Source organism: Emydura macquarii, unplaced genomic scaffold (assembly GCF_026122565.2).
Source record: "Emydura macquarii macquarii isolate MOO-44397 ecotype Brisbane River unplaced genomic scaffold, CSIRO-AGI_Emac_v2 contig_1253, whole genome shotgun sequence".
NCBI classification, from domain to species: Eukaryota; Metazoa; Chordata; order Testudines; family Chelidae; genus Emydura; species Emydura macquarii.
This window is the reverse complement of record NW_027131390.1, coordinates 20624054-20645229: the sequence shown is the minus strand read 5'-3', so window position 1 is coordinate 20645229 and position 21176 is coordinate 20624054. Positions and strand designations below refer to the sequence as shown.

Below are 21176 nucleotides of genomic sequence, written 5' to 3'. Positions count from 1 at the left end.
GCACACAACTCCTCCTGCCTGACCCGCCCTCAGTGCAACATGGAGCCTTTCTTGGTTTGGGAAATAACTGTTCTGTGCCAGCTGGCTCAAGCTTGCAGATTTCCTTTCCCCGTTGGCAATGGCTAATTCTGCCCACTGTTTCTGACGCATTTACCAGCTGGGTCTTACTAAATAACAGTCAGACACAAATGTAGGCAGGCCGCCAGCTTGGATTCGACTGTGCAGGTAGCTGGGGGTAGACATTGACAGGACAGATGAGTAAGACGGAGGAAGAGAATATCTCAACCCATGTGACACTATCCAAAAAGCAAGAAAACATGAATGTTATCTAACCGAATAAATGATACAAGAAAATTACAGCTCACCCAGAATGCAGGCGTGCTAGGAATGCAAACTATCCCATTCCCAGCCCAAGAAGTGTCATGAATCAGAGTTATGAATCATGAATTAATCACTGTTTCATTAGAAACCTGTCAAAGCCCTCGCTGCAGTCATGGAAGAAGAGGGAAACTCTCCTGTGTCATGAAGGATCCAGGAAGCCATCACTTCCACCATTGAGCTGTCTCCTTGTCTGCGTCCGTTGCTCTTGCACACTAATGTCCTTTTCGGCGAAGCTGTACTGATGCTGTCTACAGGGAAGGCCCAATATAGCACAAGGAAAGGAAGTGTTCTGCTATTTTCAGCTTGTTTCACAACTAGATAAAAATTTTCACATACGATTGCGCTTTTGGGAGGAAGGTGAGGTGGGGCCTGGGCCACAGGCCATCCGTTCAACATGGGACCCCAGTTCCACTTTGCCATGGCTTTTGCTGCCATTTCATGCTTCTGTCTAAGCCACGTTTCCTGTCCTTGGCCCACCCTTTTTAGCTCTTATGCCATGTTGAGTATTGCATCCTCCCCACAACATGGGAAGCCCACAATAAATTACTGAAGCTAGACATTTTGTGCATCAAATGGTAACTGCTCTTGAGTTCTGCCCACGGCCATGTCAAAGACAAATAAATCATGAAATGAAAGGGTTATTTTCTCCTTTATTAGATCTCAGACAGAAGTGGGCTCTTCCTACCAATATTATTTAGTATGTCTATTACAGAGGTGCCCCCAGATCCCATTCAGGAGCGGAGCCCTATAATGCACTGTTGACATGGTGAGGGTATTCTGTCTCCTCGAGGACACCTGGGGAGGTTGTGGTTATAGGAGACGTGGTCCTGATCCTAAACCCCTGCTTCAAACATCCCCAAACTTTGGGAAGTTGAAATTCAAACCCAGCTCTTTTTCACAGCCCACCCCACTCTCTGTAATGGCTGTACAAAATCCAAATACATCCAAACTTGGAGGCACACTAGCTCCTCCACACTAACTCCCCATGTAGACACTCTTAAATTAGTACATTTCTAAAGTGCATTAAACTACTGTTCATGAAGGCATTTTTAGTGAGAAATAAGTGTTCACTGGGGGAGTTAGCGCACAGTAGCGAGTGCACATCAGCTACTGAGGCCTTTTTTTCCCCCATGTAGACAAGCCCTTCGTGTTTATACTGTGAACAGCATATGCAACTCAGATAAGGTAAGGTGGTTACGGTTTGCATTCTCTGTGTGTTTTTTACATTTACAGCTTGACTGCTCTTAATTGTGGCAGGGTTGTTTGTATGGAAAGGAGGTGAGGGGTATATTTAATATTGCAAACATATATCTTCCCCCACCCTCCTCCACTGATGGCAGCCTATGTAACCCTCTATGGTGTTCTCTGGTAGGGTGACCAGAGAAGTAGTGAGGGAGGCTATGGCTATTTGAGCTTTGATTCTTTTTGTGTTTACCAGCCTGCCTGCAACAAGTCCTGTGTGCTGTCTTTTTAGCATCCTTCCTATTGGCCTCTGCAAGATGGGTTGTGTGATACACCTACATGTCAATCACCGTATTCCAGCCCTCCCTGGTCCTGGTACTTACCCCAGTTTCATATTGTGCCAATACTGTACTGCAGAACCCCAGCTGTATCCCCACTATCTTACCTTTGTTTGTTGGATCTACCAGGACATGTGTACGTTTCAAATTGTTTAATACACTCCTTTGCTGCACCTTTTTCCTGGATCCATCATAGAGTGAAGCCTTCTGAATGTCAGCCCAAGAACATGATTCTGTATACATGCTCATACATGTACTCAGACACGTATAGAGATGCTCACCAACATACACATGGCAAAATGCATTCCTAAATACCTTATGAGCTTACAGCAGATCTCTTCTTTCACAGCATGCTTGTCTCTGTGACAACATGGCATGAGGTCACAGCCCAAGACTAAGAAAAATGAGTAAGTGAAAAGGGCATGGAAAATATGTAACTAAGATGATGGTTCAGAGATTTACAGATTTTTTTTTTACAAGAAAAACTGGCACAAAACAGGCTCTTTGAGTGAGGAAGGAAAGCAAAGGGAATGTTTGCCACAGGGAAAGATGCTGCCCTGTGATGACTGTAATGACCTTGAAAGACGTTAGAATCAGAGATCCCTATAGCCTTTGGCCCGGAGCACAGCTGCATCAGAGAACAACCAGGCAAACAGGATGCTAGTGTGTTCTGCTAGAGGAAACACGATATAAATCAAATAGCTTATACAATCCATATACAATGTATTATTGCTGTACTAGAAACCAACTGGCCATTTAGCTAGAGAATCAGATTCAGCCATAGTCACCAGCTCACTATAAGCAGCAGTGTCTAGGTGCAGTGTGGTGAGCCTCCAGGTGTCAAAGATCAGATCCAGTGTATTGGACTAATGTAAGGCTTGGGCAGACAAACATTTCTAAACCAGCTCAGATCAATAGCCTGTCTAATCCAGTGTCCTGCCTTCAGCAGTAGTTCAGCGACAGGCAAAAATCCCACATAGGGGAGGTAGCTAGTCATGAAGTGCAGCTAGCTAGTGGTGAAATGCCAGACATGGAGGGAAGCATTCCTATCTGACCCCTGTGTATGCTCATCTGACAGCTAATTGGAACCTCAGGGCACTCACAGCACAATAAATAGGAATGAGAGTTGTCTCCTCCTATCTTAGCCTGGCAAATGCAATTATTAGTCTTAAAGCCTTCTCCTAAAACTGTAGCTCCAGTATTTGACTCCTTCACACAGCAGGGACCTTAGTGAAATTGGTCAAATTATCATTTGTGTTGGTAGAACTGATTGAAATGCATTCTTCATGCTGGTAAATAATGACTACACAACTTAATGTGGGAATAAAAACACACAGACCTGCCAAGAAACCACTCTTAATTCAGCATTAAGCAATCTGCCATTGAGTCACTTCTATCAACTAGAGAGCCCGTCTACATTGCAAATACAACTGGGTGAAGAAGACCTGGTTAAACCAGTGTTGTCTCCATATTCCATTACAAATCATTCTAATCTGTAGAGTAAATGGGACCTCAGTTGTGTTCCATAATCAAGGTAAATGTCCAAGGCTTTACTCTGACTACAGAACATGGTTAAGTCTGGTCTACGCGACAACTTGCAATAGTGCTGTAATCAGTGGAGGGGAAAACTGTGTAACTAGGTCCTTTGGCTGACTGCATTTGTAGCACGGAGGGGGCCAGAACATGGAAGCAAGTTAATATGAAATGCCTTCAATCTGACACTACACTGGGTGTGTCTTTCTGAAGAGCTGCAGTTCTTTGGACTAATCATTGTCAGACAATTTGTTTTAATGCCCTAATGAGAGAGAAAATGAAACTATTTCCAAGTCCTTTTTGTAGGACTCTGTAAAAACTTGTGGGGAGAGATACAGTTTGAATGAGTTGGTTTTGATCTTTCACAAACAGATTTGTTTCAACTGAGCACTGACATTTAATGCCCCTTGAAAGATCCAGGGGCCTGGAGACCATGGATGCTGTCAGGTTTCCAAGACTGAAATTCCTCCCTGTAATATCCAGGCTTGAAGCCAATATGGCTGGCTTGGAGCACTCGTATCTTTTTAAAAAAATGCTTTTTAAGTGTTCACATTTTGGGTGAACACAGCATGAAAAAACATTGTGGAGTGATTCAGAAAGACAGGCAGATGATGGACTGCAGCAACAGAATCACGAGCGAAGACAATCCATGCAGAAATGACCTTCTTAAATTCCATGGCACCAATTTTACTCTGAAGCAACAGTGCCCCAGCCTTTATACTCCAGCCCTTCACATGATTCATCTGTTTCCTTTCATCCGATTTTGATTCTAAACGCAGCTGCTTTGACGCTGTAAAACAAACTTTTTTCTGAGAAAATGCTGTTCCATTTGTGAACCCTTTCTGAGGAGGATCAACCTGAACTTGTAAAACCATAATTTTTGGGCTTTGGGCTTTTTTTTATGAGAACAGGCAGTCCAGGGAGCAAATACACTTTCATTAATATGTAAAACAATGGTAAACCTGGTATCCCACCCTTCATAAACTAATGCCAGGTAACACAGTAAAGAACTGAACTCCACAGGACTATCATTGGGGCATAGTAAATACACTGTATCTAAGGCTTTTGGGCCCAGATCCTCAAAGGTGTATAGGTGCTTAACTCCCATTGATTTCAATGAGAATTAGGTGCCTAAATACCTTTGAGATCTGGGCCTTGGTAATTAATGTAAAGGTGGTCAAACTCTGACAGCTTGGATGTCAGAAGAAAAGCATTCTCTGCCCATGAGGCTAGGGGAGAGGTAGATTTTTAGGAAGGAGGATTTGAATTTTATCTGGCGAGCTCCTCTGAGAGTTGTAAAGTGACTTTATTCACAAAACTTGTGCCTATGATTATTGATGTTGTAGTAGTGCTCAGAGAGTGGATGGGGGCCCCCAGCACAAGAGACAATGAGGTAGGCCAAGGATAACCTGAGCAACGTACAATAGAAACAGAACTGACAGCGATCAAAGTGACAAGGGCATAAACTAAGATTGCAGCAAGAGATTGGCAAAGGTGGAAGGCAGTGGTGAAGTGCCTATGTTCTGCATGGAACAGAGAGGCATCAGAGAGAGAGAGCAGTGTGCCCTAGGGCGAGTGTCAGGATGGGGGATCCATTGCACCAGGCACTGCACAAACACACACACACAGTGTGTGCCATGTACCTAGGTGTCATTAATCCATGTCCTATTGCTCAGCTCTGTCACTGGCTTGACAGTGTGTCTGTCCTGTTTGCCTTCTTGCAAACACTGCCTAGAATTTAATACTCTTCAATATTATCCAACAATTAAATATTAACATTAGAGCTGGTTGAAATAGGTTGGTTATATTTTGTTTTTATTTTTAATTTTCCATTATTTGGGGGAGAGGAGTAGTTTTTGTTTTGTCTATTTTATGAAAAACTGAAATCCAAATCTGGGGAAAAAATTGTTTTCCTGTTTTCACAAAAGACTTTTTTGAGGGTTTCAGGGATTTGCTGAAAAGATTCAAAGCACAATGAAGATTTTTCCATTGATAATATCTCCTTAAAGAAAAAGACCCTTTTTGTTGAAAAAATGGTTTTGAACCAAATTGTCACCTCGCTCAAATTAAAACCCATCTTGCCAGGTGATAGCCATTTTCATTCCACTACATACAAATTCAGCAAAATAAGTAGAAGCCAAGAACTGCGAACAGTTCTTGAAGGCATTAATGTATTAATGGTATAGCAATACAAATATTTATGGTAATAACCATTTTTGCTAACTCTTGAGATTTTATTAAGTCTCATTATATTTGATATTCTTCTTAGGACCTCAGTTCCTGGAGATAAATGGGGGAACCTGATGATAGTCTTCAAATATGATAAGGGCTGTTATAAAGAGGACCATGATCATTGTTCTCCATGTCCACTGGCAGTAGAACAAGACTGAAGGTAGAACAAGAAATAACAGGTTTAATCTGCAGCAAGAGAGATTTAAGTTAGACATTAGGAGAAACTTTCTAACTACAAGGGTAGTTAAGCTCTAGAATAGGCTTCCAAGGACAGTTGTGGAATCTCCATCGCTGGAGGCTTTTAAGAACAGGTTGGACAAACACCTGTCAGGGATGGTCTAGGTTTACTTGGTCCTGCCTCAGCACAGGGGTCTGGACTAAATGACATGTTGAGGTTCCTTCCAGTCCTTAATTTTTTATGTGAGAATCCCAACTTTCATTTAAAAAGTAAATTTCTAGTTCCCATGGTTTGGGAGAAAAGCTTGAAAACATGACTAAGATGTACAAGAAGGCAAATAAAAAGAACCCCAAATTTACTATTTTTAAATCTTATTTTGGGGAGGCTTGACCTATGATTTTTGACTGCTTGGGGTTGGCAAGGGTTAGTTTGGAAGATATCAGAGTATATTATAGTTCAGGTTATATTCTATTTTCAAACACCGATTACTTTGTCTATATATAGAGCATGTTTTATAGCATTAAAATCCCTCAAAGTGATGGAAATGTGAAAGTATTCCACCCTTGTTGTTTTACTTTGGAATATATGTTCTCAAGTGGCATCTTTATTGACTCGAGTGGACTTTCACGCACAGGTGAGGTTTCCCTGTAGCACAAACAACAAGTCAAAAGGAAACTTCACACAGGACACACTTTTCAAAGTAAATAAACTTGGATCCAATTACTTTTCATGTCCTTTTTAATAAGGAATGATTGTGGGTAAGTTATCTACAGGAAGTCAGACTAAATGATCACAATGGACCCTTTCAGCCTTAGAATCTATGAAACTACTCTGCCCTTTCAGTCAGTAACTCTGGGCCTTAGAGACCATTTTAGAGAAGGTTGGTTAAAGAGGTATGCAAGGAGTTTGGGCTAGTCTCAGATGGAACTGACATTTCCCTTAGCTAGGTATATGGTGCAAGAAACTGTTGATGGGGGACACTAGAAATCCAGGCTGGGATTTTAAAGTTGTGCCTAGGGATTTTAGCCTCCCACCTGCCACTGATTTTTCAATGGGATTTTGGCACTTAACTCCCTTAGGGTCTTTTGAAAACCCCAGACTCACATATGATGGTAGTACTAATATATAATCACTTCATGACAAAACCCACCAGCACATTTGGCATTACCTGGCTTCCTTGTTGGCATGCTCAGAAAGAGACCAAGGATTGAATAGACCAAGGAGACTGAATGATCCTCTCATGTAAAAAGATGGTCCCTCCACTTGAGGGTTCAAGCACATTGAAGAGATAATATGGGGGGAAGCTTCCATGGCAGGTGCATATCCTGGAGCTGCATCATGAATGTTCGGTGGGCTCAGTCTCCAAGGCTGCCTAGCTGGCACTTTTCACCAGTGCAGAGTTCCCAGGGGCTTTCTTTAAAGAAAGGTGGGGAAAGGGGTCAGTTACTCAAGTGACAATGTTCCTGTCAAATATCCAGTTGTGGAGAAGAACAGATACCCAGAGGGAACAATGCTGGCCTTACCAGTGTGTCTTGGCACCAAATCAGGCTAGAAAGACATTGGTCTGGCAAAGACTGGTGCCAAGTCACGGCTTCCCAAAAATGTTTGCCTAATGAAAAGAAAGGAACAAAGTAATCAATGCCCACAGAGATCTTTCCAAAAGGAAGGATTTGCATTATTAAATGCACTCACCCTCCCATTAATCTGCTCTTTAACATCCACTGTTTTTATCATCCATCAAGTCTATCACACAATGTTACAAACAAGACACATACCTTTGCTTAACCTCAAGGAGAGGAACAGTGGATTGTAAATTCTCCATGAAAGTAATAGAAGAATGGGAAATTGGGTGTGTGCCATTGCAGGTTGTTTTGGATCCATGCAAAATGCTGAAATTCTGGCTTTTATTGACATGGAGGAAGCAATTGTGGAAATAGTCCTGGAGAAGAATGTATGTCATCACTGCATAGATTTATGCTCTGAAAAGAATTTCGGTAGGGCTCTCACCATAGAGTATTTTAGGGAACGAGTGTTTGGCCAACGTATGCTTCCATGCATATCTTTCTTTATTTGTGCAGAACTATGGTAGAACCTAAAGACCTGCAGTCAGGATTGAGGTTACATTGTGCTAGGTGTTGAACAAACATTGGAGAAAGTATTGTTTCTTCTTCTAAGAGCTTACAATCTAATTTGAGAGAAGACCCAACAAATGAATGTAATAAGCTAAAGGAGGGAAAGGGTTTTGGTGAAGAGACAGGAAAATAAGATCATCCTTTAATTGCATAATTTAATGTTTCCAAATAATTTGGTGTTTCATGCATTCATTTATTTTTAATGAATAAATTTCAGGTCTCCCCCACTAATGAATGAATGAGTCATCTTAATTGGCTGACTTCTTGTAGGTGTCACAGCAGAAATGGGTCTTGGGAAAGGATTTGGAATGGGCAGCGTTGGCCAAAGTATGGAGATAGTTATGGGAGAAATTGATATACAGGTTGGCAAGGCTGGCATTCCTGGAAGAGCAGAAGAGGCCCAGGGAAAGTTGGGAGAAGAACCAGGACCCAATAAGACCAAGAGCAATAAGAGAAAAGACCTAATAAGTAATCTATTTTTGCAGTGGGGGCGGGGCAGTTACATGGCCATAGTGTTGGTGGCGAAGCATACCAGGATAATAGCCCCAGAGACTGGAGTCCTGTATCCCAGAAGAGGAACAACATTGGCAGTAGCATGGCAAGCTTCCCTCATGCCACCACACTTCACTCCTCACCTGGAGGGGCCACTTCTCAGAGTGGGAGCGTTGTTCGTTATCCCTGGCCCATGCAGTCCCTGGCCTCGCTGTTAAGACTGATCAGAAAAGGTACCAGTTAGTGCCAAGTCTGGGGTGATGTGGATACCTGTCCACTTACTGCGAGAGCAAGTCCCAGATACCCATTGTCACAAATGGTACCAATTCGGGCTTTGTCAATTTTTATTCTGCAAAAATGGTGATTCTGCACTATGGGGCAAGAATTTGGTCAACGGCATGATTTTGCCACTAATGCTTTAAAATGTGTGATTTTTGTCAAAGCAAGATATGTGGAGCTTTTACCCTGGAACAAACGGCAGATTTTACCCTGTGTGGAAATGTCCATACTCAACAGAGATTATGCCTTTTCCCTAGTAAACCACCTTCCATTTTTATTTTATTTTTTTTTGTTTTGGTTTGGGTTTTTTTTGCCACATGGAGAAAAATTTTGAGGCGAAAACATGAAGGTTGTTTGTCTCTCACGCTCAACCCTGAAACCTGACATTCCTCCTGGTTTAATCAGTGGTGTGAATTTTTTCACTCTGCTTTCACATCTTGAGTTTATCTGGAAAGAATACAGAATGGGAAATGCCTGGCTGATTTGCTAGGGGAAGGGTTTTCTGTTCTAATAAAGACCAGGTTGTTTCCTAATATCTGGAATGTGCAGAAGGATTCAGCAGGCGAAAAATAGTCATTGCTTGAGCCTTCCCAAACCTCCTCAATTTTTGAGAAGTTTGCAAAACTTTCTGAGTTTATACAGGTCTGATCCAAAGCCTGCTGGAGCCGGGAGGAGTTTTTCCATTTTCTTTGGTTGGTTTTGGATTAGGCTCTAAATAAAACATGGGGCATAATTCAAACTGTTGCTTCTCCAGGAAGATGGAATAACAAACATGTATTTTTTTAAGTCACTGGAAGCCTGTGCTATGTAAACAAGAAAACTTTCTGTTTGAAAGTCATTCTTGTCCAGCCTCTGGAATGATGAAGGCCGTGCAGTGTTTCTTTTTTAAAAAGCATGAAGCAGCCCAGAACTGTTTTGTCAGAACCTCAAAAGTAATGTGTTCTGTTCTGAATTGATAGCATGCAGCCCTCAAGGGGTCCTATATTTGGCAAAGCAAGGACTCCTGCCCCCTATTTCAAAAAAGGAATCTCCTTGTGATTTCTGACCTGTCGCCATCGGATCCTTCCAAGCCCTTGCCTCTGACTCTGAGTTCAGGTTCCCTCTCTATGCTCACTTTGTGCAGCATTTTAGCTAAAGAGCAAAAGCATTTTAGCATTAAGTGCTTTCACAAAGGAGCCCCAGTTAGCCTACAGTGAGTCAATGTCCTTATTTAGGCAGTGTGAGGAGGAGCAATTTAGCTGATCAGGAAAAGCAAGCAGGCAATGTTACTTGCTCCACTCACTCGCTCCTGTGCTCTGGGGCTGGAAACACCTAACGGAATCCCAGGATTATCTGACTGATACTCCATCAATTGGGACTTGTAAAATATACCCAGTAACAACCCCCTCCTCCTTGGGATTTTCCCCTCTCTCCTCTGACTGTGTTGATAGACAAACATGTGAGGTCAGGAATAAATCATGTACTCAGAAGAAGGATCGACACCCAGCCAGGAGGATGACTCCTCAACAGAAGGCTAATCTGCCCAAGGGGCAGAGCGAAGAAGACCTGAGACTGTGGATGCAGGAGTGGGGGAAGGCAAGTACATGGCTGGCATGTTAAAGGGGCAATAAGAGAACAGCTGAGATGTGTTTGGGACTCAGGCAGGCGCTTTGATTTCTCTGAAAAAACTGTTTCCATGCTAGAAACCAGTAAGCAAATCCCTTGTTCTTTTTCATATTCTTTCTACCCACTTCATTTTTGTCTTTATTTGCTTAACTTTCCACCACTTCTGTTCACTAATCCCATGTTTATTACCACTTAGAATCTGTCTGAAAACTGTTTTATTTTTTCCCTGAGTGTCCACAAGTTGCAGTGCCTCCGTCTAAGGTATTCTGTATTATTTTGTCTCATATGGTAGGTTTAACTTTCCAAGCCATTCAGCTGGCCTGTAACCTGAATTATCTACCTGTCATTCTCTCATTAGAAAGCTGTAAAAGGAGGTCGTATAAACATATCCTTACTCTGTCTCACTGGGCACTAACATTCAGCAATGACTCTCCATCAGCCCGTGGGCTATTTTATGACTAAAAATAAAAGATGTGTGAGATCCTTAAAATCTGGAAAGGAGCAGGTGCAGTTTCGATTGGTTTCCCACTGATCTGAGTGGTTTATTTCTGTACAAATGATGGCATAATATCACTTAATCAGCCATGTAATATAAACAATCTAATAGTTAGAGTTGAAGGGAGAAGTGTAGATGCTGCTAGATTCAGAGTAACATCAACAGTTTTTTGAAATGCTTAACTCATCACTCTCTGCTTTCCACTTGGGATTTTTGATAAAGATATTAGCCTAGTCTCCTGATCACCAAAATTCTGCCTTGGGTTATTATAAATACAAATCCCCCCTTGCAGCTTCAATTGGATACAAATTTCTTCCTTTCTGAAACGGTTCTGTGGTGTCCCCTTTTGTTGCGAAACAACTGATGTGTTCCACTCCAGAGGTGGCTGCATTTCAGTGGTGGGTGAAGTATTTCCTGTGTAAGTAATGTTTGGGATCCTCCTGAGATGTAAAATGCTATACAAATATCACATGACAATGTTTCAAATATTGGTCAATTCAGCTCTCCATTCATAAATAGCATGTAAAGCTTCACGCCTATTGTGCTAAGCGAGACAACTTGAGTGGGCCAAGAGGAGCTATCTGTAGTAGTGAATGGGGGTGGAGGGAATCATGTTCTCTGCCAGATCTCTTAACACTGGAAAATAAACTGTTTTTTTCAGTGAGAAGGGGGAAAATTTCAGATATCAACACAAAAAAGTGGCTACCCTAATCTAATCCTATTGTGAACTCTGAGCTAATGAGAGAGATGTCAGAGCTCTGCAACTGCTTATTTGCAATGCAATATTAGTGATTTTTTTCAATGGCCTGATTATCAGTTTTGTCCTATGTGGCTGGGAGCAAAAAGTCAAGGCACTGGGACTTAACATTTTTAGTTTGGCAAAGCTGTCATCGATCATTGCTGCACTGCCTGGGTATCCACACAGCACTGACAAGACCTCCAAAGGTCTGTCCCACTAGGCTCAGTGAGTTCCCTGGGGCCAGTCTCTTCTATAGTTGTTACAAAGTGCTCATGAGCAATCTGGAGGGGACATCATCAGAACCAAAGTTCAACTTCTGGTCTCCCTTTCTCTGTGTCGAGGCCAGAACTGATCACTCCTCCTACCTTTCATGATGGGGCATGACTACCTTTTCATCCTCCATAGCAGCACCTTTCCTCTATCACTCTGATAGCCGATTCAGCCAGCAAAGGCAAGCAGGAGTAAAGATTAATGGCTATGTTGTCTTGCCCCCTGGAATTTAGGGATTAGGGTTGGACAAATGGATTCAAATAAAATAACCTTCCAGAGCTTTTGTTCAAAACATGAACCTTTTCTGAGATACAAAATTGATCTGGCTTTTTCTTTCTAACATCTTTATTGGTTTTAAAATAATACATCATAATCTGGAATGCAGACAAGAAGAAAAACATAAACTATAAAAAAACCAAAGCCCTCCTCTGATACACCACTTCACAACACAGTCTCATGTAATGTTGGCCCCACATAATGTTCTTGTTGGCATGCCTGGATGTATATAGTGGCGCTGCAGATAATAAAGATTTCACTCAGACACATTAAGGCAGTAAGGAGTTTCATAGTGATATGCACAGCTTCTCAAAAGAACTATATCCTAACTAACAATACACTTTTTTCTCCAAGATCTAACTGTCTCTACAGTCAGTTAAACAGATCTTGAGAGGCTATTTGTAATAGCACCTTTTAGTGACTCTAATAATTTACACACACTCCTTATGGGGGGGGGGGGGAGAAACTCTCAGGTTTACTCTTAAAACAGACTTATAATTTACTGAAATCAACTTTTTCAGGATATTACGATTTAGCTTTGAACCATGTTGTTCAAATATGAACTATGTGGCAAATATTTAGAAAAGAAATCTCTCCATTGTTTTTAGAACATGGCCAGCATGGGAGATATAATGACTGGCAGCGTCTGCTTGGTGGATTCTAGCGACAAAATACTTGGTGTTGTCAAAGATTCTGTAAAGTCCTCCTGGTGAACAAAATTGTATATAGCTTATCTTTTTCTTCAAGTTACTTTTGAGCATCTCTGCGGTCTGAGTTCCAGCTGGGACCAAAAGCATAAAGTATAGAAAACATCAGATTCTCCTGAAATTTGTGTGTGTGTTTGTTTGTTTGTTTGTTTGTTTGAACTTGGAGTGCTTTTCCAATCTGCACTTCTTCATTGAGTCTCAGCTCCACAGGCTTTGGAAATAAGGGAGTCCTGAGATTGCACTTGCATACATATCTCCTGTGTGGCAATGTTTTAGTGCTACCAGGACTTGAATGGATGTGATCCAAGAGCTTCTATTCCAAACAAATACTAGTCAGGCTATATCTTCTGCTTAGGTATATCAGATAATGATGGACACATATAAGTGGGGGTTTTAAGGGGGCTTTTTAGCCACTAGCGTAAAGACCTAGTAGATATTCATTCCTTGATCAGCCAAAAGTGGCTGAATTCCCTCATTCATATTCTATGTAGGATTCTGACTTACCTTTTAAAAAATGTGCATTTCTTTTTAAATTGCATAGTAGCAAACTAGAGCTCTTCTACCCAAGGCCCCTTAGCGGACGCATTGGCTATAGCTGCTGATTGTTCTGCTGTTCATAGAGTTGCTTAGTTCTATACAAACTGCATCTTGCAGTGAGAAATGAAGAAGGAAACTGCTTAGCTGACTTGCTGCTCTTAGAGAGACAGCTAAGCAGGTTATAGTCTCACACCTTGACACAGCCAAAAGTACATGACCTCAGCACACGTATATGACAACCACCTCCATGTCCACCTAGATTTCATCTGTACTATCATCTTCAGACATCTGTGTGACACCAGTTCACATGTACTCTCATAAATACCTACATAATGCTACATGTACATTACAGCAGCACACATTCCTATGTTATGCCAGTACACTTACTCAAACCAACATTACACACTCCTTCATAGATACCTATACTACTGTTCCTGTACATGCTGATTTTACACCACTGGATACACACACACATTCAAATCTGTACACTTCTGTAGTACAGCAATAAACATCCATGCCTATTTACACCCTGGCATGTGTGTTTAGGAGGAATATATATATGATCTTTCCTGTCACTGGTGCCCATATTTACCAGTAAATTTTTCAATCACTGTAATCAGAAAATGATGTTGCTAATTTTCCAGTTTCCCCTCTTATTGAGGTTGTCAGAGTATAAATGAAAGTGGATCAGGGGGCTAAGAAGTGTAGGGGGAAGATCAGCAACTCGTCACCCATTCTCATCCCCTACTCCATAGTGAACAAACATGCTGCTCAGATAAGGATTGGAAAAGTGACAGAGTTTCCAAAACCCGGCGCCCATAATCAGTCCCTCTGAAAACAGGCAGGGTGGAGTCTAGCCTGTGCGGGGGGGAGGGGAGAGAATCTGAAGGAAAACAGGATGTTTTTGTGATAACTTATTTTTCATAATTCTCATTGAAATGTTTGTTTTATTCTGTTTTTGGAGTTGCCCGCAGCCTTTATGGAGACATGACAAGCCAAAGAATTTTGTGGATGTGTGGGTGGGTGTGTTGGGGGCGGATACTGCTAGGTGGACAACAGGGAGGAGTAATTTAATTACTGTTAGCACATCACAGAGCATAGTCCCTCTCTATATGACTGGTGCAAATGCACCTGAGATGATGTATTCAGTACTGAACACCTCAATACTAGAAAGATTTTGACAAATTGCAAAGAATTCAGAGAAATGCAATAAAAACACTCAAGACACTGGAGGAATTGATATAAGCGTAGAACTGTGCTGAACTCTGGGGGTAGTCAACAAACTTGTTTGGGGTTTGTTCCTATCATTCTGGGGCCTTCTGTACCCCATAATGTGCCAGGCACTGTGCCCTGTTGTACCTGACTCTGTTTTCACAAGAATGTCCCTTGTGGTTAAACAACAACAAACAGGAAAAGAGGAAGACAGATAATAATATATGGGAAAAGAAGCAATATCATTTTAAAATGGGACATTTCTCACAGTTTGCTCTCATTGGAAGTTCTTTAATGCTGCACAAAAAATAGAGACATAGGAATTGACATAGCCAAATAGCCCAATGGCCCACAATCTAGTATCTCGAGCTGCTGAGTTGCCGTGTCTTCACTGCTATTTTAACTTGATTTAGCTAATACCGCTTAGCTAACCTTAGTTAAGAATACATCTTTTGTTGCAGTGTAGACATACTTCAAGAGTGGCCAATAGTGGGTGCTTTTAGAAGAAGGTGTTACCCTCCCCTTCATCATGCAACTCTTTTATGGAAGTCCATTCCATGGAGCAAAATGTCTTCCTGACCTGAGCTTGCTGAGAATTTGCAGTACTTATAGTCCTTATCCTGCTGTACTTTGTGTAATGGAAGATGTTGTTCCCATTCATATAAATATGTAGGGAATTTTTCCATTGATCTTGATGGGGTATGATTTCCTCCCGAATCTTTTCTTTGCCTTTACTAAAACATGAGCTGCTGTAATAGCCTGCATCAGTCAGTTTCATGGGATAGTTACTACAGTCTCTTGTAATGACTTTATCAAAAGTGCATTGAAAGTCAAAATAGTTGATATCCACTATTGTCCTTCACCCTCTATTCTGCTTTGTCTTTCAAAGAATTGTAACAGGTGAACTAAGCAAAATCCACCTTTACGTTGCTTTGTAGTGGAAATTCCTTGGTATAAGCAATATTCATCCTTTTTGAGTCAGATACAGTATATTCTTTTCTTGCTGGCTTAAATGTTCCTTCACTTCCATCCTTTGACTTATGAGCTATATACTCACTGATCTCTTTGTCCCTCTCTAATCCTTCCTTCCTTCATCTCCTTGGGCAACTCCTCCTTCCCCTCATTGTTTGTTAGCTGTCTGTTTTTAGCCCTCCCACTGTTCTCTTACTCCCTGTTCCTTACATGAATTCAAGAAATACCTTTATACTGATCTCTCCCAAATCTCTCTCCACCCCGATCTTTCACCACCTGTTCAGTCATGTGTCTCCAATTGCCTCTTACCATGCCAACATCTCCTGCTGCTGCCTCAAAACCTGGAAAAAATAAAGGCACTTTTTTGGCCAAATCCTTCTCCTATTGTACATGGGTGGTGTAAAATGCAGAGTAACTCCCTTGAAGATAATGGTTTGATTCTGTAATGTTGCCTTCCAACGCTTGGGGGTGCTTGAATCTTTTGAGATACTATTTCAAGTTTCAAGAAGGCATTAGAAGATGGGCTTTACTTGGAAATATTCAAGATGTTCCTATACCAGTTGGCAGGTGGGTGAATGATGCAGAGAGAGAAGTTTCTTTTCGTGGTGTGTGCGTTGTAAGGGTCACTGCTGATTAGCCTGTTTTTCCACCAGCCAGCTCTGAGAATGCCATTTAGCAAATCCAGAACTGTATAACATTAATGTGATGCTTATAAGGCATAAAGGGATTAATGTTCATCTCTAATGAAATCCAGATGCACACAGCTGCCTCCTTTCAATCTCTTGCATTGCCAAGCTGCAAATGAAATGATTTAATCGATGTAAATACATGAGACGCACTGGACTCGAATAGCTACAATATCTACTTCATACTTAGACCCCAGGTACCAAGGCCATTGGATTGGCAGCTCATGCAGTAGGGAAGAGTTAGTTATCCACAGACCAACTCCATTTGCAAATAATTCATTCGTGAGAGAAACCTCATAACCTTTTGCAAAGGGTCATGATGCAGTAGAGCTGGGGAAACCTAGCAGAGGAATAAAGTTGCTTTTATTAATCAAAGCAAGCAAATGTCTGTGTAATGAATTGGTGGGTCTCAGTCCTGTTCCTAACGGATAGGTGTCCACATCACTAAAACCACCAACGCATATAGCAGTAGCTGGCCTCTTTGATACCCTCAGATGAGACTGTCTACATTGCAATTAAAACCTGTGGCTGGCCTGTGCCAGCTGGCTTGGGCTAAAGGGCTGTTTAACTGTGATGTAGATAGAGGGGTTTCGGCTGGACCCTGGGCTCTAGGACCCTGTGAAATGAAAGGGTCACAGGGCTCAGGCTGCAGCCCAAGCCCGACGTCCACACTGCAGTTCAACAGTCCTTTAGCCTGAATCCTGTGAGTCTGAGTCAGCTGGCACGGCCAGCTGTGGGGTTTTAATTGCAGTGTAGACATAGCTCATGCAGACAGAACTTCCTTCTCACCTCTAGGGTCTGGGCAAGAAAAGCTTGGTGCTGCAGCTTTCTCTCCCAGAGGTGGTTGTATTTCAGTGATGGGGGAATGAGACATCTGAAACCTTTGGAAAATGGGAATGAAATTGGGGTATCATATAATATTTCCAATGGATTTGAAGCATTGCTACCTCACGGTGTTTTATTGTTGGCCTTTTCTCTCCCTTGCATGGTTATATTTTCCTTTTTCTCACCCCTAGCATGGTATAATGTGAGGTCTTAGCCCCTGCCAGCCAGATGAGAAAGGAACAAGCCTGACTCTCTAACTCAGACCCCTGCATATAGCAGCATAAAATAGTCCCACTTGCCCACCCAATTGTCCATACATTTGTATGTTGAATATGGATGCAGTGGAAAGAATTGTGCTAGTAGGAAAAACAGTGGGGATTTTTAAAGGCACAAAGGAATGTGTTACATTCTTCCATTCCTCAGGTTTGGCCTCTACACAACTTTTTCATTTGGCTAAATCTTGGTTCACTGAAAAATTTATTTGCATTTTTAAAAAAAAAACCTCTGTGTATAATTTACATTGGCCTCATTGATGAATTTTTATACACAGAAATCCAATAAGATCCCTCCCATTATATATACATCCGACTTCACAGTAGGGGTATTTTATTCCTTATTCCAAAATCCCAGCCTTCATTAAATGGTTTTAAAAGCTTTTTAAAGTCTGTCTGCATTGGCTTCCCATGCAGGGCTTCTTGGTGGTTGCTTTGGAATAGTTTAAGGGCATTTTCATTATTGGAAATCATCCAGACCTGATGGTAAAAATAATAAATATGTGAAAAGTGACACTCTCTCACAACTGCACAAGCAAGAAACCATTTCTTAAAAGAAAACTTTCCTAGGTAACAGACATGTGCCTCCAAATCTGGGGACGGTAATAAGGGGATGAGAGTAAAGATACTTTGTCACGAGAGTCTGTCCTAGTCTTCCTTGGGAAGACAAGGGAAAGTAATATTCTTTAAAAAATAGAATACCTGTAATCTTTGCAAAGAATATCTCCACATGAGGCACTCAGATATTGTGGTGATAGGTGTGATATTAAAATCTCAGAAGAACAAAACAGAACCTTCCTTTGTAAAGGGACTGTAGCAAATATGTCAAATATTAATACCTACAGATCAGAGATGGATAGGATAAGAACTGACTCAAGGCTTGAACCGAAGTCTGCAGGAGCTTTATGCGGGTTAAAAAAATATTCAGCTAAGTTTACAAACTTAATGTTTCACTTTTCCTGCTGCTTGTGGCCTTCTTAACTAGGGAAAAGCAATGAACTCCCATTCCAGAGGTTTCTTTTGCTGTACACTGACCTGGCCAGAAACAGGAAGTATTGGGCTCTTCTAAGATGTCTTTACTTATTGATTTCTTTAGTGCCCTGCTGACTTGCGATTTCATTTTATTGACACACACTGGAAAGATGTGAAAAGCTTGATTTTTTTTGGTGAGACTCTCAGTCCAGTTTTTCCAGCAGATAGGGATGGGAAAACCTTCTGAACTTCTGGGTGCTGCTTTGAATTTAAAATCATATGTTCAATGCCTGATCCAGTTGAAGTCAACAGCAAAACTTTGAGGGAGCAAAAGGAAGAGCTATGGGGTTCATCCACCACCACAATAAATATCCTGGAAGTTAAGCCACTGAATAAAAAAAGAGAGAGAGAGAATTTTTCTTGTATGTGCAATTTAAAGTGCTCAAGATGTCTTTTGGTAGGATGAAGGCAACTTTAGGGCAGAGATGCTCTCTTACTTTCTGCTTGTACAGTGCTCTGATCCTAACAGGGGCTTGCTAGATTGTATCACAATCAACAGCATAACAATGCAGTGTGCCCAGTGGCCCTGAGAATTGTGGGCAAACTTCACATGTTGCCGACTGCACCATAAATTGGTTGGTTGGTTCATTAGGGGTAAACACATACAACAGAATGAAATATCCTAGTTAGATAGAAACCTACAACCAAGGCTCTAAAAACTGGATCTAAAACTGTTAATACTTAAGAATATGGCTGCACCTGGTTACTTGTTAAAGGAAATTAACCATTCTAAAACTGCACTTAACTGTGAAGACTCATCAAGTCCATAACTGGCCATCATTGGATCTTCCAGTCTGATCTCTTATTTTCTGTACAGGATGGTATTTTATTGTGATGGGATGTCCCCAAAAATACAGATAGATGCACCCTTGTGCCGAACTTTTAGATGTATAGAGAAAAGAGGAGGTTTAGCTATTTGCAGCAGTAGAGGATCCCATGAATTATCACAGATTCTTTCCATCACCACTGTGTCAAAGGGCTGAGGCCTGAAAATATCAGGCGTTTTGCTTCCCTTGTACATCAGTTTTCTATTCCATCAGGAATCCTCTCTCAGTGATGCCAGAAAATGAACTGACTGCTGTCTAGCACCAGGGGTCCTGGTGCATGACTAGGACTCTAAAGCAGTACTACAATACGAATAATAAATAGTAACATTTGTCCGTACACTTCTGCTCAAAACTATGGGACTTCTGTCTGAGGGCCTTCAACCTGTTTAGGCTTTGGTGCTTGTCACCAGTGTCTAAGTTTGTGGGTCATTTACAATTCTCCTATGGTTCTTCTGCAGCAGGGCAATAGGACTCCTGAATTTGTTTTAGGATTCTAATCTCAACCGTGCAACAATGCAGCCTCATGACACAAACAGCACTACATGTTGATACAATGTGAGGGTGCTTGTATAGCAATGCTGCATTGGGAAGAACTAGTCTTGGAGCACAGCCTCCTGGAGGAAACCCTAGCATAAAGGTGTTTCTTAGACTTCCAAAGCTTTCATACAATCAAGCTGTGTTTAGTCACCACCCGCCCAGAACCAAGCTTTGCCAGGTTTGAGGCAGTTCTGAACCATCGTGTTTGGATCTGGATCTGAACCTTCTCAAAGTTGCCCTGGGTGGAGTTCTTTCCAACTGAAGGTCTGTTTGCTGGAGCTTTGCTTACATCAGCAACCGCCTTTGTCCTTTTGAGGGCATCATTTTTGCCATCCGTTTTTAATGCTGTTCCAGGGATCCTAAGCATAACCCTGCAGGAATAAATAATTCGTGGGAGCTGAAGAATAGTGAGAGTCAAACTATTCCCCAGTCACAGCTCCTGGAAAAACCACTTGGTCATTGGCAGATGAGTTCCGCCCCTCCCCGACCCCATGATATGGGACATTACAAACTAAATTGGTAAGGTTCAGTTTTTTGGAAGGAAATGAAGCTATTTTCAAAGCATGTCCTTCAGATGTGATTTAGCACCATCGGATTCTGCATATTTTAAGAAATGTTTGGGTTTGGTTTGAGTTTCTTTTGGAGGAAAGAAAAACGATTAGTAAAATGCCAAGTGAAAAAGGGCTTGTGTAAAACAGTTCAGAGAAATATATACAACCAAGCGTCTTAGCTCTCCGTTCTCTTTAAACCTGGCTCTGTCTCTGATCAGGCTTGTGTCCCCAAATAACATGCAGTGGCCACCCAGTATTATTTATGCTTCATCCTTTGACTTGTTGGTCTCATTGTGACTCCAAGAAGCGGCAGAAGGGTTAAAAAAAAGTCAGCCTAGTGTTTGTAGGGAAAAGTTAATGCTTTACCATATGCCTGTGCTAGCAAAATCCACCCCAAGACCTAATAAAACGGCTGCTTTCACTCCCACCTCCCTTCTGAGTATGGAAAAGTTTTCCGTTTCAAAGTGAAATAACATGAAATACTAAAATGTCCTTATCTGACATGAAGCAATATGGCAAAGCCAGGCTAGACAGCTTTTAGCTTTTGTGATAGTAGTCAGGGAAGCACTGAAAACGTGACAGTGTTGTGTATGGGCGCTGGGTCTATAAGGCCAGCAAAGGCTTAGCCTTCCCTGACAGTCAGGTGTGGCCCTGCCCACACTCAGCCCCTGGCGGTGGCAGTCTTAACCGGCCTCTCTGCTGAAGAGGGCGAGGCCTGGGGCGCAGGTGGCCACTCAGCTGGGGCAGACTGGCCAGCCTGGGGCTTGAGTGGGTCAGCACTGGGCAGGCTGGGCCAGCAGCCATCCCAGCAGTGGGGATGGGCTGGTCACCAGTCAGCCTGGGGGGTGGGGCTCTTTCGGGAGAGGGGAGCGGAAGGGGCGTGCT

The 21176-nt window shown here is 41.9% G+C and overlaps 1 protein-coding gene across 1 annotated transcript in view; it reads left to right on the top strand.

Annotated features, from left to right (window-relative positions):
* Positions 1-10052: 10052 nt before the first annotated feature.
* Positions 10053-21176, top strand: part of LOC137153191 (rho GTPase-activating protein 20-like) — a 54457-nt gene continuing 43333 nt past the window's right edge. Inside the window, exon 1 of the mRNA XM_067548305.1 lies at positions 10053-10322. Coding sequence (XP_067404406.1) covers positions 10242-10322 — 81 coding nt within the window. The 5' untranslated portion in view covers positions 10053-10241. The remainder of the gene's footprint in view (positions 10323-21176) is intronic.